Source organism: Nannobrachium achirus, assembly GCF_963921795.1.
Source record: "Nannobrachium achirus genome assembly, chromosome: 2".
Classification (NCBI taxonomy): domain Eukaryota; kingdom Metazoa; phylum Chordata; class Actinopteri; order Myctophiformes; family Myctophidae; genus Nannobrachium; species Nannobrachium achirus.
The window spans coordinates 61,949,832-61,961,893 of record NC_137811.1 but is presented as its reverse complement, the minus strand read 5'-3'; the positions used below and the strand labels follow the sequence as shown (position 1 = coordinate 61,961,893).

At 43.8% G+C, this 12,062-nt stretch overlaps 1 protein-coding gene across 4 annotated transcripts in view; it reads left to right on the top strand.

The window, feature by feature from the left end:
• Positions 1 to 12,062, top strand: part of ddr1 (discoidin domain receptor tyrosine kinase 1) — an 80,647-nt gene that overhangs the window by 25,822 nt on the left and 42,763 nt on the right. For all 4 annotated transcript variants that reach the window (XM_080738899.1, XM_080738898.1, XM_080738897.1 and 1 more), the window contains exons 2-3: positions 1,744 to 1,901; positions 9,630 to 9,732. In XM_080738899.1, coding sequence (XP_080595025.1) covers positions 1,802 to 1,901; positions 9,630 to 9,732 — 203 coding nt within the window. In that variant the 5' untranslated portion in view covers positions 1,744 to 1,801. The remainder of the gene's footprint in view (positions 1 to 1,743; positions 1,902 to 9,629; positions 9,733 to 12,062) is intronic.

The window sequence follows — 12,062 nt, the reverse complement described above, 5'->3', positions numbered from 1 at the left end:
TGTGTGTGTGTGTGTGTGTGTGTGTGTGTGTGTGCGTGTGCGTGCGCGCGTGCGTGCATGTGTGTGTGTGCGTGCACTGTTCTGTGGTATGATAAGGTAGAGCCGTCATGAAACAGTGAAAATTCATAATGATTCATGGGACCCGAGGCTATACGGGGGCCCACAGTATTAATGTCATCATATGTTTTAAGAGGCCCAGCATCATATCTTGTCATGGGGCCCAGAATTCTTGGCAACTGACCTGCGTGTGTAATGTGTGTCTAAGTACAAAGGTCAAATTCATACATACCTGATACCTAAGCCCAAGGAGGAGTTAGTTGTAACTTGTGTATCACTCAATATTAGTGGACTGACTCAAAGTCACGAATATCAGGACTAGACCTGAACTTCTGTTCTAGTGTGGATGCCCTCACAGGGCAACCACACTATAGTACTTGTCCGACTTTATTCCTTCTATCTTTCCATATATATATATGTTGCCACGCTACTCCTCCTACAGTTTTTGTGGCACGCACTTGGGCCATATGTCAAATCGACCAGCTTCACCGGGACACGTCTGGGTGCATTTAGCTAAGAGATACTTTATATCATTTAATTTATATTAATTTATTCGCGAAATAGTTTTCTCTGTTGACTTGAATGGGAAAATGCAAAAATGTAACTTTTCCCAAATATGGAGATGACTGACATCACAGATGTCTGACGTCATAGACCACCTGAGACTGATACAGTATGTCCATTTATGGGCATTCCAAGATATGGGCTTAATATTCAGGGATCTCCATATATGGGCATTCATTTTTTTGTGAATCAATTTTCCCCATTGACTTGAATGGGGAAAATTCTAATGGTAAGTCAGAATTAATTTGCGTGTGTCATCATCACGCCAACCACAATTCCTTGTTCTGTTGCATTGGTGTGGACTGGGGCTTTAAAACTTGACTTGCAACTTGACTATGGTACTTTGATTACTGACTGTTTGCTGCCAAACTGGCATGGATATTCAATTATGTGGACTGGAGTCAGAATCTGATTTTGTGACTTGACTTGACCTTGTCTCGAATTACTTCAGACTTGACTTGGACTTGCAAGTGAGATGACTTGCAATCTGATCTAGCCTGGTATAACCAGCCTAGATACTAATGCAGCAAGCTAACTAACTGCAGTATCTACCTACCTTGTTTTAACATGGCTGGGATGTCTAGCTCAGCTAGGCTAAATCTGATCTGCTGTGCTGTGTTCCATCTCATTTTTTGACACAACTCCCATCTATTGTATTATAGACATGAATTCAGTTAAATTACATTGCCCTAACTGGGTGATGCCACCGCTCCCTGTCCACATGTGTTGTTGTACCGACGTCTGTTCTAACACCATGTGTATTGTTGTTTTATTTTCTGATTTGTGATATGGGATCTTTCCTTGTGATCTGTCTTTTTTCATGTTCTACCATTTATTTATTCAGAGTTGATTGCGGCACAGATGCTCTTTTACAACAACTCCCTGTTTCACACTCATACAGATACACATTTACATCTGGTAGTTCTCCCAGCCTCAGGTCTATCTATTAAGCTATATTAGAGGATAAGTGCATTGCTTAATTGGTTGTGGGAGGGGATACCAATGTGTAATATACTCATCCAGGTTATCGTTATCTTTATTGTCTCATACATTGCTGTGAGTGAAATTTGATGAGGTTTGATGAGCCATTCTTTAGAGTTTCTCTCTCTCTCTGTCTGACAGGTATGCCTGTGGTCATCAGCGTGTCCCCGGACAGGTAACCAGGTGTGTTGCTGCTACCATGGCAATGCCAGCCTTGCGGCTGTTGCCCATCGTCGTGGTTACAGTCTTGGTGATGCTGGCATCGGCTTCAGAGGATCACGAGTGGCACTTTAACCCTGGTAGGTAAAAAGGTCACACTGACACACGCACGCGTGCAGGCACAGGCACACACAGTTTCATTAAAAACATTTAAAAAAATGAAAGTTTAAAAATGATCACAAAATGATATATTTTTTTCTTAAAACACATTAATTCGGGGGCGCCCGCTGGCCTACCGGTCCAGGCGCATACCACATAGGCTCTGATGCCTGACAGTGTGTTGCGGGTTTGAGTCCCGATCCCGACGACCTTTGCTGCGTGTCTCTCCCCATTTCCTGTCAGTCTACTGTCCTATCAATAAAGGCATAAAGCCCAAAAACAAATCAAATATATATAAGAAAAACTAAAACAAACATGAATTCATATATTACTGTCGTTATTATCTTTATTACTTACCACAAACAAAGAGACCATTTCTCAAAACTTCCAGAGCTCTCTTCTCCTCCACCTCCTCTTCCTCCGCTCCCTGGAGCCGTTCCATCTCTTGGCTCCCCAACATTCTCCTCACGTTCTCAGACTGGAACGATATGTCTCTACCCATCACAGCCATCAGCGCTTTATTTGATGTCCCCTCTCTCCTCTCTCAATCTGTCTGTGTCACAGTCAGTCAGGCGGAACCGGCGGAAGCAGGGCGGCCGGCCTCCGATCCGGACGCCTGTCCTGCCCGCTAATGTACAAGGCAGCTGGATAGATCTGTCTGCTGGAGGGGAGGTCTAGTGAGGTGGAGACGCCAGAGGAGAGAGGGGGGGGAGTGCAGGTATACAGGGGTGTCACAAGGGGGGGAAAAGTGGGACTGAGTTACTAGGGCCCCAAGGTGGAGGGACCTTAATTATTTTATACTTTAGCTATTAAAAAATAGCAGATCTGCAAGCTCACAGCACAGCTTTTTTTGAAAAGTTGAGAAAATGTATGCAAATCTTTGAATATATGTATTTTTTAAGCAAACATTTGTAACTCAAACTTTGCACCACTGACAAAAAAAAATCACGATAAAAATAAAAATAGCAGATCTACAAGCTTGCAGCGTGGCACTCGGTGCCACGCTGTATATATATTTCAATAGTTAAAGCACAACATAATGCCTAATTATGCATTCCCAGTCTAAATGGGTTAAACCCCCTCCCCCTATGAAGAACATTCCGGGCCCGCAGTGAATCCTTGTAGCCAGGGCCCAGAATTTGGTGCGACATCCCTGGAGATACCAAAGGAGAAAAGGAGGAGGGGGGGTGGAGTGCAGGTAGAAGTAAGCAATTTACCCCGAGTGAGAGGACATTATGCTCTGATAATGTCCTGTGTTAGGGGGTGATCGGACGAGGCGAAGCCGAGTCCGATAACCCCCTAACACAGGACATTATCAGAGCATAATGTCCGACCCCGAGTGGTAAATAGCTTTTCTACCACTTTTTCCCATATACATGAAAGAAAACACATAGTTGTAACTTGCAAGGATCTTAAGTTACAATCATTATTGCCTATAAAACTTCCGCCATAACAACAAATAGTGCCACAAACAACATCTTCTACTCACCACCAGATGGCGCCAACTCCATGCTGAGACAGATGTCTAGCTTACGCGACCGAGTATTTCCCGGTGAATCTGTGCGCAAAGGTGGGGGCCGATGGGCAAGGAGGGTTGCGAGCTTATGAGAAACAACTAAAATAAGACCTTAAAACCTGGCGAAAACAGTTGCGTGCATTAGCGCAAATGGAAAACATTCAAATGGAAAACATTCAATTAACTTCTGAAAAGCCTACACGGCCTTTAAACAGCGTGCATACGGTGCATTAGATGAGGATAAATGAAATCATTAAATGGAAATCATTAAATTAACTTCTGAAAAGGCTTCTTCTAAGCCTACACTATATAGCCTACTAAAAACGAGTGAATCTTGCCACACGTGAATAATTGTGGTTCAGTGGTTGTAAACAATAACACAGACAATATAAAATCCTTAGTCTAGCTGTGGGAAGAAAAGGATATCATCATCATCATGGCCCCAAATAACTTTTAAATATCTTGCAATTGGAGACGAGTCTCTTACTAAATCGGCAAGAGTGCCTCTCATTTTCAATACATAAAGGCTAAGCTATAGAACCTCTCCATCATCAGCAATAGTCAGTGGTGGTGCGTGTCCCCCAGACCCCCACACTCCCAAGCCCCCACCTTTGCGCACAGATTCACCGGGAAATACTCGGTCGCCTAGCTTACAGCTAAGCTAACGTCAGTTAAAAGCACCGTTCCGGCCGTACTTCCAGAAAGGCATAGGTTCAGAGAAAAGGGGCTTTAAAGTTGGCGGATTGCATTGGATCCAAATAAATCGGCGACGATAGTACGCACGTTAGTAAACATAGAACCGCTGCGACCGTCATTTGTTGGTGGGGGGAAAGGTGTTCCGACCATAGGTTCCGACTCCCTCCTGAAGTCCCCGGATGCGTTCATCGCGTATTGATCTCGGAAATGTGCCTCATTTGCATGTACATCCGGGCATTTCACACATTCCGGCTATTGTGGCCTCATTTACTACTGTTTTAAGCCAATCACAATCCAGTATTTGAACACGTGACTAGAAAAAGTGGTAGAAGCAAGAGTAGACTGTGTTCCTGGCCTGAGGTCAACCTTCTGTACCGACAACAGCAGCTAGACTTTGGATGTGATAGAATCACAGCACGACGGTCTGAGCGCCTCGGGGCTCAGCGCACCACGAGACAAGAGTGTTAATGGAAAAGAAAGACAAGAGGAGGGAGAAGGTCAGGGAAAGAAAAGAGGTAGGTCAGACTAGAGAGAGAGAGAGAGAGAGAGAGAGAGAGAGAGAGAGAGAGAGAGAGAGAGAGAGGAATAACAAACTGGAGACGAGCCTGTAGGGTGTGTATCACATGCAGCTTGATGGTGATGTAATGAAATAGGCACCTGTCCATGTGGCACAGGGTGGGGATGAGCAGGATGTATGTGTGTGTGTGTGTGTGTGTGTGTGTGTGTGAGGTGGGGTTTGTCCCCTCAGCCCCACATTCCAGTCAACTGACTCACTGATGGCAACTGAGCTCGCCCCCCCTCCCCCCCACCACATCTCCACACCCTCGCCACCATCATACACATACTGTATGAGTTTGTGCGCGCACACACACACACACACACACACACACACACACACACACACACACACACACACACATATCACTGTCTGCCTCCGCTATTGACACCCAGCCCCCCCCCCTCCCTCTCCCTGCTCCACCTCTGTCTGTCTCCACAGCCTGACACCCCCCCCCCCTTCTCTGGAGACCCAGTGCCCCCAGTGTCACTTCCACCATGCAGCACTTACTGCTGACGGATGAGACGTTCTAATGATTTCACCACTCGCCTGTCTTCATCCATCCACGCATCCATCCATCCATCCATACATACATTCATACATACACACACGTACGTACGTACATACATACATACATACATACATTCATCCATCCATACATGCATGTCAGGATGGATGTCTTGTCCGTGTGGTAAATTATAGATTTTCTTTTTTACACACATTACAATGTTCTTATATTGAATATTGATCATAAGACCCAATTACTGGATGTCAAGTCTCTACTAGGTTCAGAATATGTATAGTATGACACTGATTTACTATGACACTTTGGCAAAATAGGAGTCTACATCTGCCAGTGGTTCACAAATGTTTTATTTGCAACAAACCCCATGTTATGGTCGTTCTGGGCCAGCTCTTTACTTATTAACTTTCTGGTCATATTATTGTCCGCTCATTTTGTGTGTACATGGCAAAGATTTTTTTTTTTTTTACAAATATATAATGATACTGTACACACACTGTGATTTGAACAATATTGAATGCATTAAACATTGGCACATGGACTTTTCATTAAGCTTTATATATACACATACATACTGTACATACATTCATCCATACCTCCACTGCTGACCTCTCATCTCTCTATGGATGATGCCTGCCTGGAGGCTGGGACCAATCGTTTGATAATGCCTGCCATGTCAGCTGTCCAGGGTGTGATAACCGTGACCTGAACTGCATTCTTTGCTGCTGTAGCTCTTTTTTATGGACAGCCCTGCTGGAGGTGTTATGTCTTTGGGTTGTCCGTCCGTCTGTCCCGTCCTCCTTGTGAATGAAATATCTCAGGAACTCCTTGAAGGAATTTCATGACATTTGTCACAAACGTCCACTTGGACTCAAGGATGAACTGATTAGAAGTATTTAGTCAAAGGTCAAGGTCACTGTGGTGAAAGATAGGCACAGAGTATAATGCCCTCCCCTCCCCCCATGTTTTTGTATGGCGCTGTCTTCTGTTTGTCTATTGTATAAAGTCCAAATTGTTTGTCTGTTATCAAAAGATTGGTCCCAGTCTGTCTGTGGCGCGTATGTGGATATACTGAAAGCTGAACACCGGGGCGAGCTGACAATGTGGAGTCTTGTGTAAGGCTGGGCGATATTAGGAAAACCTTTGATATTCGATAACGTTGTTGAATACCTCAATATCAATATTACTCACGATATTAGGAAAAACAATTGCATTATATAGTTTTTAAAGTTTTTCTGCTTTAGGTCCACTGCCTGCCTAACTCAGATAATGAATATCATATCCATGCATGCACATGCATGGCACAGTATACATTGAATAAATACATTAAATGCCTTATTTCCATTTTCCAACAATGGTTTTATTGAAATAACCACACCTGTTTACAGATGGACACATAAACCAATACCTCATTTCCAGCCGTCTTCGTCGATATGTATACCTCGCATGTTGATACCTCGATATAGGTACATTTTCGATATATTGCCCAGCCTTAGTCTCGTGCCACTTTTTAGCTTGACTTATCTTATTGTAGCTTTCCCTCATCCACACACTAGTATGGTAACCTTCACGTAGGGTAGGCTAGGCTTAACAGTTAAGTCACATCTTTTCTCATCATCATATTTCCTCGCACCGTGGAGACGAATTTGCTGAGAGCTCAGCTCAGGCAACAGATGAGAGGAGAAGCCGTTTAATAAAGAGTGAGCAGCATTTTATTTCCCCCGAACATCTCAGCCAGCAGGTCAATCTGGGATATGAGGCGTGAACACAGGAAGTTGTCCTGGAGATGACATAAACAACCAAAGCCCTGTGACCAATCATAGACGCAGACAGTCTGATGGAAATATTAAGTTTCCCCTGGACATCTGCATGCATGCAGGGGTGTCGCACCAAATTCTGGGCCCTGGGCACAGGCATTCACTCACATTTTGTGCTTTAACTATTGAAAAATAGCAGATATACAAGCTCACAGCACGGCACTCGGTGCCGCGCGGCGAGCTTGTAGATCTGCTATTTTAAAAAATTCCTGAAAATGTGTGCAAGTCTTTGAATATTTCAAATCCTTCTTGTGTTTCTATGTCAGTGGTTCTCAAACTTTTTCATGTGAAGGACCCCCAAAATGATATGTATTTGGCCATGGACCCCCATCTCAAAATATTTTGTTCCAAGGACCCCCCAGAAGCAAAATTTGAGTTGTTCGCTTAAAAAAAAAACATATATTGAAAGATTTGCACACATTTTCACAACTTTTCAAAAATAGCAGACCTACAAGCTTGCAGCGCGGCACTCAGTGCCACGCTGTGAGCTTGTATATCTGCTATTTTTCAATAGCTAAAGTATAAAATAATTAAGGCCCCTCCACCTTGGGCCCTAGTTAGTAAGTCAGTCCCCCCCCCCGTTGTGACGCCCCTGCATGCATGTACACATGAGACCCCTGCTGCTGCAAACCTCTCCATCCGGTCTCTGGCTGTCAACATGGCAATCTGTCTTTTTTCCCCCCATCCTTCTACCCCTGTTTCCATCCCCCTGTCTGTCTTTCTCTCTCACACTCTTTCTCTGTTATTCCCTCTCCAACCTCTCTCCAATCTTTCTCCCTCTCTTCAGCTCACTTCAATTCAGTTCAAGTCGATACATGCTTCATTAGCATGGCTATTAACTGAACACAAGATATAATTACAATTAGGAACAGCGAATGAAAGTAAATAAATGACACACATACGGTAATAAACATCTGTTCCACCAGATTCTGCAGTGGCTTTGTTTTCCACATTTTTGTTATTTTTCAGTCTCATCTTTAAATGGATTAAATAAATATGTTTTCTCATCATTCTACACAAAGACAAATCAAAACTGGTTTAAGGAATGTGTGGTGTAAATGTTTTAAAATAAAATATTTAAATATCACTTATCAAGTATTCATACCCTTTATTATGAGACTTATTATTATTATTATGCTCTCTAGTGCATCCTACTTCTATCAATCCTAGAGATGCTTCTGCAACTTGTAGTCCACCTGTGTGTAATTGACTTACCATACACACAGTACATATTATTAAGTAAAGCTATGGGAAAATTAATTGGAGTGTTCCAGTTAATTTTCCCATAGCTTTACTTAAAAAGCTATGGGAAAAGGATATGCCACCTTCTGGAAACCCAGGACTATGCTTATGCACAGAGCCAATGGTCCATAGACCTGCAAGAGAGGATTTCAGCCTTGGAAGTTCCAAAGAGCATAAAACAAGCAACTTCTGGATCTTCCTAGTGGTTCTCTGGCGGCACAGCTAAACTGTCATCAGAGACGAAGAGCCTTAATCAGACAGGTAACCAAGGACCTAATGGTCACTATGAATGAGAACTAGCATGAGGTGGGAGAACCTTGCAGTAGCACCAATCAAGCCTTTATTGTAGAGTTGCCAGATAGAAGCCACTCCTTACTAAAAGGAACATGAGAGCCCACTGGGAGAAGGTTTTACAACAAAACAAGATCCGAAGAAAACACAGGAGTGATTTTATGAAAACTGTGAAATTCCTGGACCGGCCCAGCCAGAGTCTGGACCTGAACCCAGTTGAGCATCTCTGGTAGAGAACTGAAAATGGACTGCAATTTTGAAGCATGACTGCCAAATGTACTTTAACCAAAATACTAAGTGAATGGTCTGTCTTATTATTGTCTCCACCAGCCGAAGGCTGAGGGAGAGTATGTTTTCCCCTCCGTCCGTCCGTCCGTCCGTCTGTGCGTGCGTGCGTGCGTCCGTGCGTCCTCGCAGTTTGTGAGCAGCTAATCTCAGTCACCGTTGGCCCGATCGCTGCCAAACTGAGCACACACACTCCCTGGATGCCAATCTAGAACCTCTGCCCCACATTTTTCAAATCAGCCTCATGGTGGCGCTATAACAGGCCGACTTGTGTGGCCTGGTTGTTACCAGCTAATCTCCAGCGCCGTTGGCCCGATCGCTGCCAAACTGAGCACACACACTCCCTGGATGCTAATTCAGAACCTCTGCCCCACATTTTTTAAATCAGCCTCATGGTGGCGCTATAACAGGCCGATTTGTGTGGCCTGGTGGAGACCTGTGCTCGGAAGAGCACTGCTTCTAGTTATTCATATTTTGTACACTGTAGCCTATAACCAGTTTTTCCTTTGTCACTGTGGAGTATTGCGTGTGAATATTGGAAGATTAATGTAATCCATTTGAAGATGGCATAACAAAATTTAAACTTGTACACAGTATATACGTTTATAAATGATATAGTATGAAGTACGAACTCAAACCTGTGGAGACTGTGGGCAGATGTGTCTGATATGGTGTCTGACTCAACAGCACACACCCTGTTGCAGTATACCTGCTTAATAAAAGATGTGCTCTCTCTCTCTCTCTCTCTCTCTCTCTCTCTCTCTCTCTCTCTCTCTCCTCCAGCTCAGTGTCGTTATGCCCTTGGGATGGAGGATGGCACCATCCCTGACTCTGACATTACAGCTTCCAGCGCCTGGTCAGACTCCACTGAGGCTAAACATGGACGGTAATGAGGAGTGTGTGTGTGTCTGTGTGTGTGTGTGTGTGTGTGTGTGTGTGTGTGTGTGTGTGTGTGTGTGTGTGTGTGTGTGTGTGTGTGTGTGTGGTAAAGTGTGTACATGGGTACAGTGCATGGGCATGCTGTACATTGTCACTGTCGGGAGGAAACCTTGTACAGCACTGGTTCCCAAACAGTGGGTTGCGACCCATTTGTGGGTCACAGAATAATTTATATGGGTCACGACCCGTGGAAAAATCCTATCTTTTCCTACAAAAAATATAATGTATATATTCCCCTCCCCCCACAAAATGATTGTATTTTATTTTTTTGAATAAAAAATAAATCGAGAATTTGATATAATTTCAAACAAAGAAACAAACACATCTAAGAAATTCCATAAATAAAATATAATAACAATTAAGGAGTAACGAAAATAGCTGATCTACAAGCTCTCTGCGCGGCGCGAAGCGTCACGTTGTGAGCTTTTAGATCTGCTATTTTCACAAATTTGGTTCCCGGGTGAATGTGTCATTTCTCTTTTGGGTCATGGGCTAAAAAGTTTGGGAACCACTGTTATACAGCATGTCCAAAACGGTTGCTTTTCAGGACACTGTTGCCTGTGTTCCAATTAATACAATGTAGTTATTATTTACTAGTCACACGCGCTTGTTAATACTAAAACCCACAGACCCCCACTTTCACTTAATGTGTATATATATATCAAAAACACAGCACAATGTCACACATTGTGAGCTTGTAGATCGGCGTCTCGGAGTCTGCTGTACAACGATGTAGGGTATTCATTTATCAAAAAAAAAAACGTAAGAAGTTGAAATATGGAGATATTAATGTTTCCGCCCGACAGCAACGATGTACTGTGTGCACATAAGAGTGTGTGTGCGCATGGGTGTGCTGTGATATGGCAAGATAGCAGCAGTGTGTGTGCGTGTGTATGTGCGTGTGTGTGTGCATGCGTGCGAGTGTGTTTTTGTGTGTGAGTGAGTGAGACAGACAGAGGCTGATAGAGCTAAGTGTCTGCTATGTATCTGGTCCGCTGGCACCCAGTTTAAAGTGATTGGTTGGAAGAGCATTAGATTAGCGTCTAGCAGATAGTGTCTTTGTAGAAACCTCTAGATAATAACATTACGGCTGTCTGATCCAGAGGTCAGATGGAGCGGATAGTAAGGCAGGCTCACAGACACACGTGGAACCACCATAATGGAAGAGCCCTGCTGCGACCAAGTGTGTCTACACAGTAAAATGCCCAGTGTTTGTTTAACTCTGAGGTGTCAAAATGGGCCTGTTTGGGATAGAGTCAAATGAACACAGAGGATTTTGCAGTGGATGTGTGGTGTAAGTATATGTGTGTAGTGTATATACCGTATGTACGTACGCTCAAGATGTGTGTTTTCCAGGGTTGTGTGTGTGTGTGTGTGTGTGTGTGTGTGTGTGTGTGTGTGTGTGTGTGTGTGTGTGCGAGCAGGCGGGCGTGCGTGCTTGCACATGGCTGTCTCCATTGGCCTGTTGGGCTGGGTTGTGTTGGCTCAGTTTGTTGGACATGTGGAGACAATTATTAAACCTAGCTCCTTAAAGACACACCAGGGACAGACAGAGAGTGAGAGAGGGAGAGAGAGAGAGGGGGAGATGATGGAGAGAGAGAAGAGGTAGCTCTAGAAGGAGAGAGAGAGGTGGTGAGAGGAGGGGGAGAAAGGGAGGAGGCAGAGTGAGTTAGAGAGAACACTGTGGAATAGGGATGGGACGATACGCGATATTATCGTTTATCGTGATATTAAACACTCACGATAATCATATCGTGGACATTTAATTTATCGTGATATCGTCCTCCGTCATGCACTGGGATCAATTCAACTTTTATTTGCCGAGCTGCATATCTGGTACCATTTAAACCCTCTATAATTGGTAAAAGGTACTTGAAATATACATACTTGAAAGTAATTTTTTCACTCACTATCAAATGTCTTTGCCAAAAAATAGCCGATCTACAAGCTCACAACACGTCGCAACGCGAAGTGTTGTGACTTGTGAGCTTGTAGATCTGCTATTTTTTGGCAAATGTTCCGCTGCAGGATAATGGATTTTGATTATCGTGATAATATCGTAAATCGCGATTTCTTTTGTCACAATCGTGATATGAAATGTTCATATCGTCCCATCCCTACTGTGGAAACCCATGAGAGGTGGATCATTACAATGACCTGCAGAAGACAGGAGACAAATAGGTTTTATGATAGAGGGATTTGAAGAGAGAGAGAGAGTGAAGGACGGAGGGGTGTGCGGAGCGGCAATGTTTGCTCCTATTACTGCTGAGCAGATGG